The sequence below is a fragment of the Coffea arabica genome, chromosome 6c (genome assembly GCF_036785885.1).
Source record: "Coffea arabica cultivar ET-39 chromosome 6c, Coffea Arabica ET-39 HiFi, whole genome shotgun sequence".
Lineage (NCBI taxonomy): Eukaryota > Viridiplantae > Streptophyta > Magnoliopsida > Gentianales > Rubiaceae > Coffea > Coffea arabica.
Window position 1 is genome coordinate 51,805,951 of NC_092320.1, and position 22,664 is coordinate 51,828,614.

The 22,664-nt window shown below is 35.3% G+C and overlaps 1 protein-coding gene across 5 annotated transcripts; it reads right to left on the reverse strand.

The window, feature by feature from the left end:
• Positions 1–208: 208 nt before the first annotated feature.
• On the reverse strand, positions 209–22,384 carry LOC113693995 (transcription factor IIIB 60 kDa subunit). 5 transcript variants are annotated; one of them, XM_027212818.2, is made up of 20 exons: positions 22,182–22,322; positions 21,984–22,059; positions 21,416–21,497; positions 19,837–19,912; positions 19,173–19,258; positions 19,013–19,089; positions 16,066–16,122; positions 14,920–15,032; positions 14,358–14,437; positions 14,137–14,223; positions 13,592–13,672; positions 13,040–13,207; positions 12,811–12,954; positions 11,433–11,505; positions 11,216–11,337; positions 9,317–9,397; positions 8,737–8,874; positions 6,339–6,428; positions 2,878–2,931; positions 209–508 (listed from the first exon to the last, which is right to left on the reverse strand). In XM_027212818.2, the coding sequence occupies exons 2-20, from the start codon at positions 22,043–22,045 to the stop codon at positions 299–301; spliced, it is 1,881 nt and encodes a 626-aa protein (XP_027068619.1). In that variant the 5' UTR covers positions 22,046–22,059; positions 22,182–22,322; the 3' UTR covers positions 209–298. The 5 variants fall into 5 exon arrangements, with proteins under 5 accessions (XP_027068619.1, XP_027068622.1, XP_027068620.1 ...); XM_027212820.2 differs by lacking the exon at positions 209–508 and adding an exon at positions 851–1,124 and having other exon boundaries at positions 22,182–22,375; XM_027212821.2 differs by lacking the exon at positions 19,837–19,912 and having other exon boundaries at positions 22,182–22,384.
• Between the last annotated feature and the right edge of the window lie 280 nt (positions 22,385–22,664).

Below are 22,664 nucleotides of genomic sequence, written 5' to 3' on the forward strand. Positions count from 1 at the left end.
TATCAAGTTCAACAAAGCCTTCTCTGCATCCTGAAAGTTGACAGGTGACAACAACTATCTCCGAACTTCCACAGTATTGGCAGGAAACAACACGGCTAATATAGGACACAACACTAGAAAGGAGAGAAAACGGAGAATATACATTGAACAGTAAAGAAAAAAAGATGAATTATGAACAACAAAATTCTGTAATGTTTGCTGCAGCACATCAAACAACTATGATAAGGTTTTATTACGTCTTTTTCTTTTTAATTTTGCCGTTGACAAGAAAGGAAAAAATTTATAATCAATTCATCTCTTAATAATGGCTATCATCAAAAGTATCATCATAAGCATACTCTTCTTGTACATCGTCATAATATACACCCAGATTATCTTCGCCTTCAGCGGCACAATCTGCTTCCCAATTATCATCCAAAGCTGGACTCCTGCAATCATCTGGCAATTTATCATCACCGGGAGTAGCAGCAATCGTTGATCGAGTTCGCTTTGAGTTGTCTGGGACAACCTGTTCAAACAAACGTATTCATACATGAATATACTTAAGGCAGGAATATGACAAAGATGAACCTGTTTACTGTCTTGCTCTTCTTCATGTAGTGTTAGGTTCTAAAGCCCGTAATAGCATATTTTACCCTCTTCCGCTGTTTTGTTTGCATACTTGGAAGACACTGAAGAGATTCATCATTACGCACAACCATTAAATTTTATATCTTTATCATATCATCCACCAGAATTAAGCTTGACTCTTTAGTTCACTTCACTTCTTTTAATTTGCAGAAAAATGAGTTGGCTGACACAAATAGGTGAATGAAAAAATGCCTTCCTATGATGCTATAACAGCAGCATAACATCAACCAACGATAAAATGTCATCTTTAAGGAATCGTTGCTCTCCTTTACACAGTAGAATTTGCCTTCTTGCTGAAAAATCAGATAGTCCTGGACCGACTTTATCGAGTAGCACCCCCAGTGTATGGGGAAAAGAAAAGGAGTTCACAAATCTGTTGAGAATTATTGTCCCAAAGATATAAATATTCAGTGGGTTCAAAATGACAGAAAAGCATGAGCAGGGAGGACTGCATCATCAACTTATACCTTGACCATGTTTGTCATTATGCTCCACTGGAAATGGAGATGAATCAACATGTCAGAAAAATGCATCATACTTTCCTCACAATTTATGTATCACATAGCTGATGAGGTAGTTCAATTCACATTATATATTGGAATTCAGTAAAGAAACTAGAACAGGACTGAAAGGTGGACCTTTTTGCATACTACATTTGTCATGTGATGATCAGAAGTTCAATAAAAGATGCCACCCTTTTTTTGTTTGCCATCTCATTGTATATAAGGTGAAAGACTTAGGTTAAGTACCAATAGAAAACAGCAGAGAATATTAGGGCATCAAAGATTCATAGTACTGTAAGAACTTCTCTAATGAATTTGATCAATTCTAAAGCATCTTTACATGTGCCAAATATTACGTGAAGCTAGTGAGTAATTACAAGGACCAGGAGTAGGCATATCAGGCATGATAAGCTAGTAGTCATGATGCAGATATTCGTTGTCGGATTAGCCACAAGATCAACAGTAGGATCATCACAACCGAAGCTTTAGAAAATTGACAGAATGTACAGCAACTTATGAACCCCGACATAGTGAATGACAGAAAAACTTCCAACACAAAACAGATTTATTTTTTCTACTTAAAAATTAAGCAGTAGGCAAAAGGTTTACGCCAGCACAGGTTGCGATTTCTATATTAAGTTTGTCCATTGACATTATAAGGCCAACTGACACAACTAGCATATCACTTCAACCTGAAGCCGAACAATTTGCTCCTTGAAATGTTTGGCAGATTAGTTGTACCATCAAACTATTCAATATGAAGAGTCAATAGAGTATCACTAAATGGAGATGAATAATGTGAAAAGCTCTTGACTTGCACTGTAAAACTGAATCCTGCATGTTTCACATCTGACACATTGAAGTTTTCCATGTGATCTTTCAATACATTTGACATTTTTAAGGCAGATTGACAGAAATAATAAATTACTTCAGCCCGATGATGAATATTTTTTCCTGGAATGGTTGCTTCGAACATCTGACATACATGTGGCGAAATACTGGAAAAATAATGCTATCACATTGAAGAAAGGCATCCAGAAAGGTGGTGAATAAAGTCATCAAAAGTCTTGCCCTTTGTAACCTTTTAGGTTCAAGTTCTTATATCTGGGTAATGCACATGAATTGACACAAAGTTGAGGGAGCAAAAGGTTTAGCATCCCCTACCACCAGACTGCAAGCAGTATAGAATGGCAAAATGTGCAAAATCTTTTAATGAAAACTTTTAATGTGCAAAATCTTTTATGACAAGTCTATCCAGAGGAACCTACTTTTTTCTTCTTTCTTTCTCATATACGTTTCATTCTTCAGCGTCCGCCAATATTCATATTTAGAGGTTTACAATCGAAGATGGTGATCCATTATAGATCTTGGTGATGGAGAGGGCACAAAAGACCAAGATCCCCAATTCTCCAACAAGCAGACACCAAACAAGGTGATTTTTCCAAATTTAAGATTGACGCCATTGATTAGATATTATGTCTCAGTTTAGTATGTATTTGAAAACCCCAAGCTCAGTAAATATATTTGTCACCAAGCTGCCAGCTTGATGATTTTCCAATGGTAATACTCTACTTACTGAATTATGTACTCTCTCATTAAAAAAAAAAAAAAACTATAGCTAGAACAGCAACATGTCAGATTGTTGGATACGCAAATAAGATCAAAGAGAAGGAAAACTACAACTAAAAGAGCAGCATATCCTATTGATGGATCAGAAAATGAGGAAAAGAGAAGAAAAACATACAGATTCTTCAAAAAGTTTGTCCAGAACATCATAGTTGATTTTAGAACTCAATCTCTGCAATACAAGAACAACGATGTGCATTAGTTCACAAATAAAGTAAGATACTCAAAGTAATGTCCAATAAGACAGATAAACAACAAAACAAAAAGGCCCAATATTTTGGTAGAATGAAGTGGATTAGTTTACGCTAAAGGTCATGTATAATGAATTTCACAAAAATTTTAATATAATGTAGTTTGCACCAAAAACATCATTCTTAAAGGCTGTAATATAGCCCCTGTTGACTACATACATTAAAAATTGCAACCTGTTTCCTATCAGTTTCATGAAGATTATAGAAACAAGCTGTTGAGTTAGGCACTATTATTCTCCTAAGCTTTTGAATAGAAACCCTCAAAGTTCTTATTTTAAGCTTTAGGAAAAGAATGACAGCTAATGGAACCAGTGATTTGAACCTAATTAGTAGATGATCTCAAGATCCACTAAATTAATGAGCAAAACATCATGTGTAGAGATTCAAAAATAAATAAGAATTCAAGTGTAGAGGATGAATTCTCCACCAACTGGTACGTCTAGGCTATCAACCAGATTAAACAATTTGTACCAAGATTATTCTTCTCCAAACCAAAGTCAATCCCTCATTTCAAATTCATAGCATGTGTGACTATCAAGGACCAGTGGCATTTTGCAATTAAAGTGGCAAGCAAAACATGTTGACGAAATACAACTTGTTCTTTCCTTTTTCCTTGCTCCACGACCTTCTGTACTTTGCCTATCTGTTTAAGGGATCAAGTTGCATAATTGTCTCAACATTCCAATTGTACATTAGTTTCTTAAATAATGACCACTCCTCCATGATTAAGAAACTCGTACAATCATCAAGAACTAATATCCAATAAATGCCTTTCATTATGGACCATCAAATGGATAAAACATACTAAGGTTGCAAATTAAGGCAGCTGACATCCATTTCAACCAAAGCCTGTTGATTGCCCTCCAGTCCTGCCACACCCTGATGCAGGACCAACAGTTATCTTGTTTGTTTTGAATTATTTTAGATTTATTTTAAGAGTTTTATATGCATTGGATCTGTTTAAATTTTAGAGTGTAGTAGGAAGCTACTCCTTCTTAGTCATCTTTTAAGGATTAGAATTTAAGTTGGATTATGACTTCGAATAATAAGGGAAGGACTCTGTCAATAAAAGGGGGCTCAGTTGTATGTTTCAGTTAAGCCTTTTGTCAATCAAAACTCGAGAATTTGCAGAGAGCTTTCAAGCTTCAATTCTGCCTTTGCTCTTTTATTTTCTTCCCCAATTACCTTAGCTGTTAATCATCAACATTTCCCATTTGCTACATCATGTCTGCTATTACAAGCACTAGTGCAGTGAAATACACAACTGGGAAACAGAAATTGGACAAACAAGAACTCCAAAGACAACTCATAATGGAAGTCTAATTTATTTGTTAAGATTTTTATAAGTTAATGTTCATTTTGGGTCAGTGAAGGCGGGAGTACTCTCATTGGTATAAAGGTAAAAAGACTAGAAAATGAAAATCGCAAGTAACCCCATTCCTTAAAACATATATGTTGAGGAGATGAACTAAAAATACACTTAATGCTTATGCATCTCAGTTAAAGCTAACTTTATGATTTCTGGTCCACATTAAGCTACTCAAAACCTTAGCCAGACTAAGCTAACATTACTAGCTAATACTAAATTTTAGTGAATGAGCATATATCCAGCACATGTTTCTTGTTGTTACTACTCTTTAGCTTCTCTTGCTCTGCACCAAAACAGCTTTCACTCTTCTTTGTAATAGCAGTGTTTCTCTTTGTTATGAAAGATACTGGTGAATCAGCAGACCAAGAGATTTTTGTGGGCACTTGAAGGCTAGGTTATTTATCAGCAAATTTACAGAAGTGTAATACATAGCAGCACATCTCATCATGCGGAAAACCCACCAGTTAGTACTTGTCACACTTAAGATGCTAAATTTACAATGGAATTATCTTCATACAGCCCAGCCCCAAAGGTGATTCAATACATATATCGTAAAAGAATAAAATGCCAACCTCCAACCAAACAAAACACTTTTTGTTGATGGACCTTCCAAAAAAATTGAGCACATAAAAATGAAAAAAATAAAAAAGAGTCAAGGAATTGACATAACTCCAAAAAAATGTGCTTACCTAGGTTTCCATGGGGATATGTATAACAGGAATTTTTTATCTTCATCTGGTTCATGTACATGCCACTCTCATGTGCTAATGACAGTTCAATTTGATCAAGAACAGGCTATGGTGTCTCCAAACACTACAAGTTCGTTTGTTTAACTAAGGCTGTTATTTGAATATCTGAACCTCAACTAGAAGACCCTTAGATGTTCTTCAGCTTTTCAAACTAATCAATACTCCCATTCTTTAGTACTTCTGAGCACTTTTATCAAATAAGTAGCTGACTGCATAGACTCAAGATGTACAAAATAGATAGCTGTATTATAATGGACAATGATCTGAAGAAAAACCTAGAGTAAATTAGGAAACTGGGAAATAGTCCTTAGAGCATCTCAATGTTCTGAATGCTGAAGCCTAATTAAACATGACCAAAAAGGCATACTGTTTATAAAGGAAAAAACACTTGACATGAGGAAAAAAAAATCATGCAGACCCCCAAAGGAAAATAGACAAGAAGTGTCACAACTTGGACGTCAAAGGATGGAGGTTATATTCTAACAAACTACAGCAGACCTTTTTTGCAGATAATTGGAAATATAGAAAGAAAATTTTCATTGAATAAATTCCAACTACAAGTATGAAGGGAGAATGGCTTACCAAAAAAAAATGTGCTGTTTATGTGGTACTTACAGAAACTGCAGACAACGAGAGCTAATAGTGTGCAAGACTTGACAAAACAGACAAGAATATGGTACTTAACAACTGAATGAGTTCTTATCTACTTCAATGATTCTTTCTAGAAACAAGGACTCAAGTTCCTAAATCACTATACTTCATAGTCTGAAAGAATCTTCAAATCCTGAAACATCTCCTCTATCTTTTTTTTTTCCAAGCTTCCCTAGAAACACTAAATATGCTGTTACCAGCACTCATCTTTGATTGGTTTGACTTCTGCTACTTGGACAACGTGCTAATGTAACTAATTCTGAGACACACATTGAAAGTTATTTGCCTTCCAATAATTGTTAGAAAATTTCAGTCTAAGTTGAACATTTAATCGCCTATATAAAACTATTTAGCGATTCCCCCAGTGTACACTGTCTCTACAAAAGTGAGTATACATATCATCAGAAGACATTTCTATTTTCTTGTATAGCTATATAGCTCTATGGCAGAAACAAACTGACAGCACCAAAAATGGTTCCAGTTTCAACATAAGAAATCCCGGATAAACAATAAAAATTTGAAACAATCAACGTGGTATTCCTACATTTTCCATGTGTACCTTTCTAGTCAACATTTGTCTCGTGGCCTCTGCAGCTGTTTGAGCAGGACCCAAATTCCTCAGTTCTGCTGCTCGTTTTTGTTGTCTCTCCTGCAAATGACAGCAAAGAATGATATATAATTTTTCAAATCACAATAAAAACAAAGCACTTAGCACTTTATAAGAGAGAAAAGGTAACTATACCACATTCAGAAATATTAAATACAAAAAATGCAACAGAGAAAAACAGAATGTAATGATCTGCCACTTCTTGGAACACGGGGAAATTCAAGATCATTTGCTGAAGAAAGTTCATATACTTTTTCTTTAAAGTGATAAAAAGAAGAGGGTGGATTATTGAGTGGAAATGCTCCTCTGATAAGAAGAAAAGAGAGCTATAGTAAGATTGTTTCCATATTTCTTTGCCTAAATTATCCACACTAAAAAATATAAAAATTTACTGCAGTTGGAGCATCCTGACTGTCTCAAATTTGAACAGGCTATCATTTGTGGTTTTACAAACTTACACATCAAATGACTACATGGACAAATGCCTTTCCAGGCTTTCTCAATTTACGTGGATCAGCACAGCTAATTTGTTAGAGCCAACTTTGTCCTCTCAAATGACTACATGCACCATCTTTGTCCTCTCAACCACATAAATCTCGTAATAAACATGAAGCTAGCAGTTGCAATGTCCACATCCAATAATGTAGCCCCGAATCAACTCATTGATTTAAGTACCTTGGGATGGTTTAGGTCAAAAACAACTCCACCATAGATTACTTGTTCAGACTTAAACTACAGTTCTTATTCTGCATATTTTATCTGCACTAGATCTTTAAACATATGAATTTAATGCATGTGTCAGTGTAGGAAATTTAATGAAAATCCCAAAAATTGTGGCCAATGGCCATATGCATTTTGTAGTTTACATACAAAATGTAGATGTATCAAAATTTTAATAACCCCACCCAAAGTGGAGATGGATTAGCATTACATAACCAAACATAAAGCTCATGTAGGACAAAGCCAAAATTCAAGTATAACAGGGTCAGAAGTAGCAATACATCAAGTCTCTCTTCATGCAAAATCAATGAGAAGAAGACAATGGAGTGACACTTGGTAGATTTCTAAGCCCAAATGCTGGTACTAGAAAACTGAGGATTGGATTCTCCGGGAACTATTAAATTGATGATTAGCAACATTTCACACCAGATTAACAATCGGCAATCCTTTTCAAAGTCTTCATGGCAATTGGTATATAACTGTTCAATCAGGAAATGACAATACTCAAATTTTTCATGCATCAAATATGTGAGATTGTTACAATGGCATCATGCTTACTAAGAGCTAAATTTAAGTTTAGGCCAATGTGAAGAAGTTGCTAGGCTAGTTTGTTAATTCAATGGCTAGGATAACAGCAGAAGAATCAGAAAAAATCAGTCAACATCTCTACCTAACAGATCATAACTACAGTAGGTTGCCTGGATAAATAGAACAAATTAGTTCTCATACTTATAACTAGGGTAAATTTTACTTTGGCCTCCAGTGGTTTGGCACCTTTTCACCTAACCTTCTTTTGGTTTCAAAAGCTATAAATAACACCCCTCGCCCTGGCTGGAAGAAAGTGTCAAAGTAACTGGAAGAGTGCTCTATAAGAGAACCAGCTGAAATCTCAAGATTACCCCAATCAAAAAACTAAATTGACTGTAGTTAAAAAATAATTCCCTCTACAAAAAAGATCCCAATTGAAAAGCAGCAGACAAGTTTACCCCCACTGAAAGACTAAAATGACTGTAGCAGCCAAGATATATAAGTGTAGGGTGATTACACTTTAGCCCCTTGTAATTTAACTCTTTTTTACTTAGCCCTCCTATAGTTTCTGTTATGCATAGAACAAATAGTTCTTGTCTTGACAATTGGGGTACTCTCGACATTTCAGTTGGCTCCACTATGGAGGACAACTCCATCACTTTGACACTTTAGTCCAAAGCACGGGGGGCTTATGTATAGCTTTTGAAAACCATAGAACGGTTATGTGAACAAGCACTAAACAACAGGGAGCTAAATTGTAGTTTACTCTTTGAATTAGCATATGTCAGCATCATGGAATCCCATAACAGAAACAAGTCAGATCCTCGTACGCTCACCCTTCTTAAATATGACACATTAGATATATAGGCATGCTGTAGAAATGAATACATGTCAGAAAACTCTAAATTCAGCCTGGGAGAATATCATTTAAGTGAAGCATACAGCATAAACAAGGGACAAGAACAAAAGACATGGCTGAATGCATACTTAGTTGAAATGACTCAGAAACTCAATAATCACAAATAGTAGACATTCACAGGAGGTTTCAAAAGTCTAACATAAAGAAACTTTATGAATTATAAAAGAATTTTTGAAACACTACCTTTCTAGATTTTGCCACAGCTGCTGAAGCTGCTGCAGCAAGCTTCTGTGCAGCTTGCATATCCTCGGAACAGTTCTGCAAATTCGCCTCAAAAGCTTTCCTTGCAGCTTCTGCAGCTGCTTCCTTGGCTGCTTGCTCCTGTATCAGTTGACAGCAGAAATTTCTAATATGTACCAATGAAAGTTACTCTCTGGTGAAAATTTTGCTAAATGTGGTGATATAAGAGGCAAACCTCCAAAGAATAGTTGCAAAAATTAAATAACATGATAAAAATAGCGATTAATTTTGAGAGGATTGCTGGTCCAAGATTCTCAGAAATTTGTTTCACACTTACACTCTAATATAGACATAAATCTGCATGCAACATTTTGATAGAAAATATAATAACCAAAAGCTGCTTCTTTAGACCAAAACATTGATTTTCCACGAAGACATATAAAAATTATATCTTGACTGTTTTAAAACTTCAGAAGGATAATTCTTGTAATAATGCTCCAAAATATTCTTAGAGAACTAGAGATATAGAAAGGTCATTTAAAATATTTGTATACATTGCTCTGAATAACAAATTCAACATCACCTCAAGATATTCTTTATTCATTTGCTCCCAAATAATCTTCTTGTAGTGCTTCTCCTCCTCATTGTGAAGGTACCCATCCACCTGCCCAAAGTTGCCATGGGGAAGTAAGAATATTTTATAACTCCAAAGTGCAAATATTTGACAAAGTGAGGAAGACCAAAAATCATATCTGACAGACTATTCTTGCATATATATCAAGGGACAAAAGCCAAAGAGAGGAGAAAAACAAGAAGAAAAGAGAAGAAAGGGGGCATCAGGGTGGAAATGATACTATGCAAAAGCAGGGGTGTTAAAGAATGAGAAAGTACATGTCTCAGCTTATTACTCGATAAAACACGTGACAGCAAGTTATACGTGTCCGCCAACAATATAGAAAAATTTTGAAACTAGCAATTCCGGTATCAAGCAGTGAAGTAACTTCATAATTATTTTGTAAGCAACATGTGATCACAAATAGAGCCAAAAATAAGGTAAGATGAAATAAGCATATTGCCAAAGATGAAATAGGGTTATTAGGATCAACCAGAAAGAGGTTGCATGCCTTAGAATCAGTAACAAATACAGATCTTCAGAACAACATTAAAGTCATATAGTCAGAACGGTAAACATTGCATAATAGCCACTCAGGATGAAGCAGCACATATAAATGTTGAACAAGGTTGCTATGAACTAGTTTACGTCACTCATTCAAACCATTAATCTGTAGGACGTCTCCTATACAATATCTTCCACGAAAATAACCGGTGCACCATGAGACCCACTAAAAAGGGAAAGAAAAGTATCTGAGTTTGAACACCAGAATTAAATGTAAAGAATAAAAGAAGGCGTGTAGCCTTTTATGGAAGGTTAATAGAATAAGGAGAGCTTTTCTGCAAAATGCATGACATGAAACAAATGGAAACACTGATTTTTCACGAAAGCACATTTTGGAGGCAGATCTCAAAATAAAAAATAAAAAGCTTTTCTAGATGGGAAGCTCAGGTTCACAGAAATTTTTTCTGAAGATTGCAAATTGAGGAGAAAGAAATATATTAATTGGTATTTTATGTGCAAGAAAACCTACAATCTGGCTCTGTTATAATGTTGGAAGATTCCTGCAGAACTGTATGCCTTAGGGACCCTTTTGAGTGAGCCAGAACACACAGGGAATGGGGCAAAAGACTGCTCAAATGTTGGGGCACGTCCACAAGAAGAGAGAAGGTATCTCTGATTCTTGAGTATGCTTTTGTGTGTTATCCTGTTTCCTTTGTGGTATTTTTGAAATTTTTTTGGACTGAGAGAAGTAAAAGAAAGTTTTCAAACAGAAGATTTTCATGAACAACAAGCGAGTGCAGAGTTTTCAAATACTCTAGTCTGTTATCAATAAACTACCTGGCACAGAGTAGTTGCCAATTTTGCCAATTAAGAGACTGTGAGAAAGAGTCTGGTTCACATCCTTTTAGCAGGTGGCACCCATAGGGGACCTTGAAAATATAACACAACCTATCAATATTTATGCTTCTAAGAAAGACTTGGAAATTTTACATTTGAATTGGAAATAAAGAAAGTCAGGTGCTAACCAGTCCATTGCAAGAGGCTAGCAAAAAAAAGGGCACTTCTACACCTCTACAAGTGTTCCTAGTCTGTGGAGAACTATAATTTTGTATTCACATAACAAAGCTGTGCCCACAGCTGATGCCTATTTTACATATCCACTTATGATTACAATCAAGCCCAAAAAACAAAAATAACTAAATCAATAATTTTACTAGATGAATGTATTCCCAAAGTCAGCCTCCATTTATTTCTATCCAACATGTCAATTGTCCTTTTCTTTCTAATTCAAGAACAAAATCACAATGATAAACCAGCAAACGAATGGTTCCATTTGAAGAATCTCAATAAGGAAAAGTTACAAACCTCAAGATCGTCAATATCAGAAAAGCTTTCTGATTCATTGCAGCCATCAGGACTTCCAGAGTCCATAACAGTCAAATTATTTTCATCACTTTCCTGATTGGATGGAATCCGAGAGACAGCACCTAAAATTATGAGACAAAAGTGATCATTTTATATGTTTAGAAGCAGATATTCGACTTTAAAATGACGTCCCCTAGCTAAAGAAATGCTTCAGTACCTATTGCTTCAGACTCTGTTAGCTGTGAATTTTCAATTCCACTGCCATTCTGGATTTTCCCTTCTTTGACAGACTAATGACAAAAAAGAGGAGAATATTTAAAAGAAAAAGAAAAGATTCTGAATAAATAAGGGTTAAGATCAACAAAATACTGAAAGCAATATTAAAAGGCAAATTGAGATTTTTACTGAGAAGATGCATTGACCCATCTATGCATCTCTCTCCAAGAAAAGTTTCTATGCACAGAGCTTAGTATGACAAACTATCAATCAGACTAACAGCATGAAAATCATACAGAAAGACACCACATTAAAAGAGAGATTTCACACTGGTATAACCGATTGTTCTAGCTATAGTATTCAAATGACAAAAAACAAGAAATAAATTTGGTTTTTCCAAAACAAAAAGGACTTGCTATTACGAGCAAGTTTTGTAATCACCATTACTGCATCTCACATATGCCATCAGAAATGAGGCACCATTTAAGGTGAAATTAATTCTATTTTTTCTCTAGACCATCGATTTCGTTATACAGCTCCACAAATTTACCTGCATACATTCTGCTAGTTCCTTAAATGAAAGAAAAACCAGCATGTCATGATGTTCTGACACCTAATGGAAACCTGATTCGGTATTCCTGGTTGATTTCAGTTTTCTAATGGTTTAAAATCATTTTGATGCAAAATTTCATGTCAATGAAATGTCAGAATGGCTACCACATCTCTACAGTTTATTAAAATAAACATAAAATTTGATCTGAAAGGTATGGTCTAAATTCTGTAGTGCAAAACTGGATCTAATTTATCGATGTTAATTCACACAACTTCCACCAGAACAAGAAATTGAAGATTCTAGTCTGAACAAATATAGTTATGCTAATGAATCTTCCACAGTCATGAAAGACAACAGATATTTGTTTAAAAAGGAAAACTCTTCACTGCTAGTGCCAAATGTCCTGTTATATGCAAGCTCCAAAGGAAACATTATTCTTCCTTTTGATTGTTGGTATACTCTTAACATCCATCCTGTAATGCATATGGGATCCAAAGAACTCATAGACAGCCAACACAATTAATGACCAAAATTTCAACCAAGTGCATGGAGCATGGGATTATCCTAACTTTATCATTCCAGGTAATATGAGTACCTAAAGAGCACAATAAAATCCATTATATGAGGATCCCTGAGATTAAAGCACCTAATGTTAACAGCTTGAGTCAGAACATTAGAGTAATGTCCCTAAAAATGGCAATGTTTCCACTCTAATTAGTATTCAGCCTAATCAATCTACTCCATGTTTCGAGGATTTGTACCATGGACACAGTTCAATGACCTCTAAAAGGTGGCAGAAAAAAAACTATGAAAAGATCATAATTACATTCAAATCTTTATTGTTGTTTTCATCTGATGTTATAGTGCAATTTGTACAAGCAGCTTCCTTGGCCAATAGCCTTTCTCTTTCAGCCCGTTGAAAAGCTGGAGGCTCTGATCCACCATCAAGTCCTCCAGAAAGTTGAACGAACTGCATAAAAAAATAGGTATAAATACAAGCAACAATTTCAAATTGACCATATTGGAAATGATAGGTGAAAGAAGCAAGTACTTACATCACTATAGCAACTTTCACAAAGTCCATGGGCAAAGGGAGGCTTGCCACTGCCCTTATGTTCACATAGCAATTCAGCTTTCTCAGATACTTGTGACCCAGAGAATAGTTGTTTATTTAACCTCTCTTCTTTCTCAAGCTCCTCTGCTCTCATGTTGAACTCCTCAATCTATTATTAACATTTATAAAAGCATGACAAAAGAATTGAACCATTTCAAATCAATAAAAATATGAAAAGGAAAGCGAGTGGAATCTAATAATGAATAGAAAATACCAACATCTATAGCAGGCATGAAGCAGATGTTACGAGAAAATTGCTAACTTGTGTCTAGACAATGGTACAAATGTATAATTTCTGAATAATGTTTTAGTAGTTGTAAAGGACATAAATAGTAGCATGCATGGCAGCCTGCCATGTTTTCCTAGCAACAAGAATTGGGGTATACAATACTTGTCCATGTAATGAGATCTTAAAAACAATTTAAAGCTCTTGCAATTAATAAAGTTGTAAATTCTCAACATCAGTGGTAGTAGAACTGTAAACAGTACAAACCGTTAAACTCCCAGACTCTGTATTCTCAAATTCAATCAACCGCTTTGTCAATGTTGCTTCACAAACATGTACAACCTTTATCTGGAGACAATCAAACAATTTTGTTGCATAAATGATATACAAGATACAACATAAAAATTGAAATAGAATTACATTAGCTGGAGCTTTCCATAATAGTAGTAAGGAAAATAAGGAAGTTAAAAATTGTAAAATGTTGGATGGAAGAATGAAACGCAACACGCAAGCATCAACTGAGCATAAAAAATTATGTGCAAATACCAAGTAATAAGAACAATTTTCAAGCCAAAAAGTGAATGAAGGGAGTAATCTACTAGAAACTGTAGAACAGGTTCAAGGATGACGACACATACTAAAAAGGTATGCTACTAAAGACACTGATTCTGCAAACCCATGATTTAAGCAGTAGAAGATTCACAACTATAACACAAGAAGTTGAAAGTTGCACCCCGCAAAACATATTTAGATCCAGGTAAGACACATCATATCGTTAAATCAAAGTAGAATACCAGTTGATTTTGACTTACTATGTCTGATTTTGAACACTTAAGTCCATGTGAAAGAGCAGATATGTAGAGTGCCGCTCCACACAGCCCACTTGGTTTTCTCCCAGTCTGATAGCAATTTAAAAATCATTGTCACAACTGGGTAATTGTCGCATCATTACCAGTGACACTCACTTGCAATTCGCATTAGTAAGGGTCAAGGTAACAAATAAAACTTACACATGTAAAATGTGATATCAAACCTGCATCCAATCTCGTTTCATGCTAGCAACAATATGAAGTGCAGTCCTGGAAACAATAGGCTTTCTTCCGCCAAATAGACCTATAATAGAGATGGTTAATGATGCTCTAGGTTGACTTCATCTTTTAGTACGGCAAAAAGGCATTAAAATGATATGTAATTTTGAGTTAAAATATTCTTTAATCTATTTTTTAACTTCATCTCCACAATTATCCTTATCAAACATTGTGGCATTGCATCATTTCCCTTGTACAAATTTCATATTTGTTTACTAATCCTACTTGAGAATTGTCATACAAGTGATCAAAGCTTTCAATACAGAAAAACACTCTTTTCAGGGAATGTCTTTCTTTTCTTGCCCCATTAAGCATCAGGCAGCTGCCAGAAGGGAGCAAAAGAAGACATTATAAAGGATATGATTCTGATGGTTTCAAAAATTTTATAAATTTCCGATCCTGTTCTCGAAAGATGGCTAATTTAAACAAGGTTAAGAGATCACAAACATTAAAAAAGTGAACAGAATAAGTAGAAAACAGAAAACAATAGATGCAAAAGTTACTTACGGTCAGTAAACCTATGAATGAAAAGACTAGGGTCCACAGGTTTTTGAACAATTGGGTGTTCTTCCAGGCTTAGAAGTTTACAAAGCTGCAAAAACACAGCACCTAGAATATAACTGCAACAAAAAAATAACCAGTCAATGACTTTGCAGCATATCGACATAATAGCCTGAGGATTTCAGTCACTCACACAATCCCAAAAATCTCTATAAACAACCATCACTGCCTCTTTCACAAAATGGATATTTCAGACATTGGACCATAGAAAACAGCAAGAATAATATATTGAAAGATTTAAACAATGTTTCTTAATGAAATGTAAGCCTCAAACTGCTAAAACTTTCAATAACAAGTTATTTGACATCTCAATGGTAAACAAGAAGCAATTCCTAATGAAGGGGAGGGATGGGATGGGTGGTAAAGTGGGAGCAATTTTAAGTAGGATGCCCTGGGTTCAAGACATCCCATTTACAAAAAAAAAAAATTAAAATGTCTATATATACAAGCTACGGATAAATAAAAAGCAATTCCTAATGATACAGACATTAGTCAGTAGCATTTTCAGATTTCCCCTTAAACTGAAAATAACAACTGTCAAATCGGATAAATAACAGAAATGTGAATGCAGGATGTACAAGCTACGGATGAGAACTAACCAATTAGATTTATATCAAATTCCAGATTCTGTCCACTTCCAAGCTTGAGCTGACCTTCCAATTTTAAACTAGATGAGATCCACTAATTTGCAATTTCTATTGCCAGTCATATCGCTCTTCCCCCAGACAAGTGCAACTTTCAATTGTTTGTATTTTTAATGCTTGAGGCAAACAATATAAGCAACCACACAAGAGAAAAGATCACAGGGATTATTGCCTTCCCTTCACCCATTCTTTTGATCAAACGTAAATTCAAACCACAATATGACAGCTACTTTAAGGAGAAGCCCACAAAAAAGTAAAAAGGTACCCCATTAATTATGTGAAACCAAAACGCCATTATAAATTTAGCCTAGATGATTCAAGCTAATCAAAACATGTCCACAGATCTGATTGCAGAAGCCACTAAAATCTCGATGGATCAAGGTGCAAATAATGTGACTAAATAGAAGATAATGCCCTGGAAATGTCAAGAGTGAAAAAGATTGCTTACACGTTTATCCTCAAGTATTCTGAGAAGTCAATGAGAAGGTAAGGCTTTTTGTTTTCCCTGCAAAAGGAAAAAAGATATATAGATTAAATATTGCATATCAGGATCTAAATTTGGATGTTCACACCTAGGGCTGTTAAACAAAACAAGCAGCTTGAAAACTCAATTGAGCTCGACTCGATAAGGCTCAAACTCAGCTCATCAATTTTAGTAAATGAGTCGAGTTCAAGCTAGAAATTTACTTGATTAATTAACGAGCCGAGTAAGCTCGAATCGTTTATTATTCGAGTAGCTCGCTTGGGCTCGATAAGGAAGGGCATATACGTCATTTCACAAGTCAAAAGAATAGAAACTGAAAGATTACAGGTTTTTATTGTGATCAATTCGCACGATCTCAAGCTCGAGCTCATGTGAGCTCGGCTCCTTTGTGATAAACTAGTTGAGCTCAAGCTCAAGCTCGAGTCACATGTCCCATTTGGCGAGCCGAGTCGAGCACACTTCAAGGCTCGTCCGCTTAGTTGAGCAAGCTCGAGCCTGGCTCGAGCTAAGCACGAGTTGAGCTCGGCACTCAAATACTCGGCTCGATTAACAGCACTATTCACACCATACGTAAATCAAAGTGTCTTAGAAAAGGAGGACAGCAACTACAGTTCATATTATCAAACAACAATGTGCATTATTTCTCTGTGGCATATAAAATAGCAAGTCATAATTGCAATCTCAAACAGAAAAGACATCTCATATTTTGTCGTGTCCGAGACCAGGAGTTTACAAGAAAATTTAAAGCAACTGCTAAAGGGCTATCAAGAAATGTTAAAGTAATTAAAGGATAGCATAGGTTTTAAGAATTGAAATATTTTCCATTGACCTCCCAGTAGCAAAGGCTGATCCTGTTCTTTTGGCAAGGATTCACCTGGAATTCTTTAAAAAGATTGATGATGTAATAAGCCACTATATGATTTCATCTAGTAGCATTAAAAATCTGTTTGACAGGATATGTTCCCCACATAGTGGAAAGTCAGGTGGAGTTACAGTCTCTATTTTCTCTCATATACTATTCTGACATATCAAAAGATCATGTCACATGGACCAAATTTTAAGCATAACGCATGCATGTAAAACTGGCATTAAAGGCAAGGCAGTCAGTACAGGTTAATGACTACCTAACAATTCCTGTTGATTAGTTATATAAAAGAAGGTTCAATATCTTAGGTATAGAATATTATTTTCCCAGTTTTCACAAATTTGAACTACATATTCTGCTATATAGAGATCAAGGAAGATATTTTATTCATGCAATCATTGCTATGGATGGAAATGAGATCCAATACACAGGAGGAAAGTCCCTATATTTCCATTTTTGTTTCTGTTTTGGATCATTTCCTTTTATGCCCTGCACCAAGGAGAATGAGCTAGATATATTGCCACCATAATTTCCTTTTAATCAACTGAAAAACATAAAATCCATTTGCTAAATGGAATCGTCTCTTCTCTTTATAAGTAGCAATTGGGTAGCGGATGTTGCCGTCGTAGAACTAAAATGAAGTAAAAAATTTTATTTATCCTTCATTCAAACTCATTTTACTCTTTCATGCAGCACATAAAAGTAAAAAATGATTCTCGTAAGTTTTACATATACTGACAGTATCTCGATTCCTCATAAATAACTGGATATTCCAAAAAAACATGTTATTGCGTAGATAATGTATTACACAAGGATAAATCTTTTATTTGACCTTGAAGTCTCAAAAGTGTTCAATGTCCAAGGGTCAAAAGGAGTTTAGGCAACAGATCTAGAGAGACAAACAGTTAGCAGAGAAGAAGTATAATGTTAAAAGGGAGTTGCTTTGATTCTAAAACATGACACTTTCTATAACCAAATATTAAGAATATAATTTTGTCTTGTCATTTATCAACTGAGTTTTAAGCAAGATTAAAGAGCTCAATTCATCTATTTCCTAATGCCCACTCATACTGTAATGACTTTTTGATCCCGATTCAACTACCTTTTATTAAATGACTTTTCGTACCCGATTTGGCCAACTTCAACCTTTCACTGCAGCTTCTCACTTTTGTCAGTTTTGCGGAACTAACTGTCACAAGGATGCAAATAGGGGCGGAAAAGTGCATACATTTTGGGAAAGGTTGCTATCATGTTTGGACGTCTTAAAAGGGAAGTAGTAATTCAAATCAGGCCAGAGCGATTTAAAAAAAAAAAACTACAGTCTTAAAATAAGTATTGAAAAGAAAAATAAAAACTTTCTACTCTCTTGAATGAAAAAAGACCATGCAACAAATGCAAGTTTACTAAGTTGGTCTTGCATCCTAGGTGCTATGCGTGAAATAAATTTATGCAGGTTAAAAACATTTTTCCACAAGGTTTAGATTTATTCAACAGAAACTTTATTGCTGAAGGTTGGGAAGCAAGCAAAAAAGTCTCAAGGTTTGAAAGGAGAAGAAAACATTTATCTGACAACTACCCTTCCGTAAAAGGGGTTGTGGATACTACTGTATGAACATCAGACGCTGGATATCTCATGTGCAGATTTCAAATTTCAATGAAGACATTGGGATTGAACTTGCAAATTTCATGTTCTATCAAGGCAAGCCTCAGGGTCAGTCCTGGAGGCAACAATGACTGATATAGCCAACTACAAAAACATCCATGAACAGAAGTCCCCAAAGTATACCTATATCTCTGTTTTGTATGATACCAGAGATGATATTACTCTTTATACATGACTTCTACTTATAGTCGTCCTCCTCTCTCAATGAAGAAATGCTATATTTTCTGCTCAACTTCAAAAACATAACAGACAAAAAGCATTTCTCTTCCTCATCCTAAAGATTTCCATCTACTGTCCATGATAAGCCTTTCGTAAGGGATAATTTTCCATTTTTATCAGAAAAATGGCTCAAGAAACAAAATGTTTTCAGATCAATTCCTCACCGACATGCAATATAAAGACAAGCAGCCTCAACTTGCTCTTTTCTGCGGCCCCTTGTGAAATTCCGCTCAACTGCAATCTGAAGTTTGGTATTTGTTAAATTCCAAAACATCAATAAAGTCTAGCATTTTCCGAAAAAGAGTCTCAATAGAAAAGCCATACTGTATAAAAGGCCAGAGCTGGGCGAGATATAGAATCACCACCATCAATACCCAAGGCATACATTATACTTTCTATACCATTATATGCTGCAAAGACAAAAGAAATCAGACAGCCGATGGATGGATCTTGTTTAGCTTCCAGATCAATGACCACGGTGCATGAAGAAGATGATAAGAAGCACACAAATCATGCCTTTATTTGTTACTCTACTCTTTGTGTTTTTATTTCTGACTAATAGAAAGAAAGATAAAACAAGTGATAAACCTAACCAACAAAAGTTCCAAGTCATCCAGTTCACCATGTGCTAGTGTGATACCACATTTTACTCTCTATGATTAGGTCACCACATGCATGCATCTGAATGCCTCACATTTAAGGCTACTTTTGGAATATTATTTGGATGTTAAAATGGTTTTCCAATGAGTGCACCTTCTGTTTACTTCCATGCATTGAACCTTGTACTGCATAATTATACCTTTGCAAAAATGAATTTGACATGTTTGTTTTTTCCTGATTCAGAAAACAAAAAGCAAGTAATCCATAAATTTAGATACCTGTAATAGACAAGCACATCCACAAACCACACCAATCAAAGAGAGTACCTAAAGAAGTGCCTAAATCTCATCCTTCGAATAAGTGAATGAGAAAGAAACAGAAAATATACCTTCAGTCAATATTCTTTCACGTGATGCTGAGTAATCACTTTGAACAGTCTTCACATAATTTCCTGACAATTGACTCTAGAAATAAACTTAAGTTAGCCTAAGTAGGTGATAGTGGATCAATTTAATAACAGTCACCTCTCCACTATTCATGGTTTCTACAAGTAGAATTTCCTTAATCCGTTCTCTATTTCAATTCTTGTTTCTCTTCTAGTTTGCCTACCAAAAATCTATAACTGATTTCCATTATAACAGTGTGAAGGATGAACCATATAGAGGTATCCACACCCAATTTTACCAAGGACCAGGACCAGACTACTTAGGTTCCTCCAGTTAAGCTCAGGCCCAGGCTCAAGCCTCTTGAACAGACATTCAGGTCAAGTTTGGATTCCATCACATCAATCCAGCAAGTTAACACACCAAATGAGTATGGTAATATTATTGATCGTTAAATCTTCTCTATGGTCTTTTCTTTAGCCTACCAAGGGTTCAGTAACATAATTAGCCCTTTGAAACTGAGGCCACTTCTTACATTATTGTACTTGTAAGCAATCCTGAATCATCTTTCATTTCTGACTCTGCATGATATTGACCTGAAAGTTCATAAGACTGGAGCCAATCAGTCTAATGATTATTTTTACACCCTCAGCTTTATTCCCTTTACTGATCAAAAGCTGGTCTGGAAGCCTATCAAATGATGGACTTTAATGTGAATTCGACTTGCAAATCTTTACAGCAAAGTCATAGTTGTGTCCAGTGGCATAAAGTTGTTTGATATAAAGTTTTCTGTTCCATGATTTGCTTACATTCTATGGTTGGTCTGGAGGGATAAACTGTTCTCTCTGACTAGAATGAAAAACTGGGGTATGGTAGATAACTACACCTGTTTACTGTGTCGTTCAACAAATGAAACAGTATATTACTGTTTTTCATTGTAAATTTTCTTGTCAGATTTGGAGATAGGTGCAAGCTCTGAGTTTACTTTATAGAGGTGCTTCTCAATGGACAGATAAAATCTGTTTGGTGGTGTACATGAATGCAGATTAGCCCTAACAGTGGCTGTTTATCAAGTATCTCATCCTAGGGATCGTGTAATCTGTCAAAGGATTAACAGGCCTTGCTCTGTTGTGTTTCAAAGAGTGATAAATGAAGTTAAGTTCCCACTGATGAATTTTACCAGAGTGGAGCATCGCAAGAGGAATTGGGAGCTGAGTATCAGTTGGGATTTGGATCAGCAAATCCTGTTAGTTTTCTCTGTACTCAGTAATCATTCTTTGCTTTCATAGTTTTGCTCTTAGTAGGTTTATGCTTGTAAACTGCAGTTCTGCTGTACTTATGGTGGCTTACCCCTTAGTTGCTCTTCTAATCATAAAGCTAACTCTTTTTGGTGTTAAAAAAAAAGAAAGAAAAATGATTTGTTCTTACAAGTATAATGCAGACTAAGCATATCAAATCGAGAGGCCATAATAGTCGAATGAGAATTGAATAACATAAACAGACAACAAAGACATTACAATGCTCAAAGATTTCACAGAACTGAAAATCATAAACTAAGCCCAATGCCGTGAAAAGGAAGCACACCTGTCCAGCTGCATTCTTTGAAAAGGTGGGTTCGCTAGAAAAATTATCCTCATCAAGAACTCGTCCACATAATGAACAACATCTACCGATTAAAAAATTAGACAATTAGATGACAGTTTAAGCAGCCCTTTCCCAGGCACCAAAATCATTATCATCAAGAACTCATCCAAAATGTGAACAACAACTACGCATAAAACAAAACTTAAACTTTAAAATGTCAATAAAAAGGGCCCACCAAAATTGGTCCTCATCATGAACACATCGCAAAAATGAATAATATCTACATATAAACAATTGAAACAATAAGATAACAACAAAAAACAGCCCTCTGAAAAGCACCAAAATCATTCTCATCAAGAACTTGTCCACCGAATCAACAGCAGGATTGAAACAATAAGAATGACACTATCGAAACATTCCTCTTCGGATCACACAATCCTCTATCTTCCAAACATCAATAATCTAGATGAGCCCTAATAGACATCCATATGTACAAAATAGTAAATCATAAAAAAAATTAGTAAAAGGGTTTAAGAAATGAGCAAATTTAGGATTAAAAAGGCCTTACATCTTGCCATCAACATAGTCTGGCCGCTGAATATTTTTTGCGCAATTACTGCACCAAACCATTCTTCTTCAGCAATCTGAAGAACCCATTAAACCAAAACCAAATGTCGATCAATCAAATCAAATTGAAATCAAAATGCAAACAGTATAATCATCATTAAAGAATACTATAATTGTTGTCGGACAAAATGACACGAACCTTTGCAGGGTGAATATGATTGATACCTCAGCTTTTGATATCTAAAACAAGTGAGAAAATTTTCTGTTTTGGCTCTCAAGGATTGCCATCTGACGGATGGGGTTTTAGGGTTTTAAATTCGCTGATGGACCAGGACAGAGCAATGAAGCCTAGAGGAGCCAGGGTGGGGAACGAGCGAGGCAAAGTTTAACTGTAAAAGGGATGGAGGGAAAGTCTCTTGCTGCTTTGCAGTGCGTTAAATACTGCTATGCTTTGCTTTTATTTATTTACTTTTTTCACATTCTTCTTTTTTTATTTTCCCTTCCAGCTTTTACTGCGTGGAATGTGAAACCCGAATTTTCCTGTCTTTTATTTGCTTAAAACTATTTAATTGAGTAATATTATTCATTATTTTACTAGTAGTTTAAATACTTCATTTATCTCTTTAGGATCTGATATTAATGTCCTACCTTATCCTAATCACATGATAGTGGGAAGTCATAT

Coding starts and splice junctions, on each gene's coding strand:
- LOC113693995 (XM_027212818.2), bottom strand. CDS start 22,045: ATGGTTTGGTGCAGTAATTGCGCAAAAAATATTCAGCGGCCAGACTAT. Junction 15,033..16,065: donor GAATACTTGAGGATAAACGT/GTAAGCAATCTT, acceptor TTTTTGTTGCAG/TTATATTCTAGGTGCTGTGT. Junction 6,429..8,736: donor CTGTGGCAAAATCTAGAAAG/GTAGTGTTTCAA, acceptor TGTCATTTGCAG/GAGAGACAACAAAAACGAGC.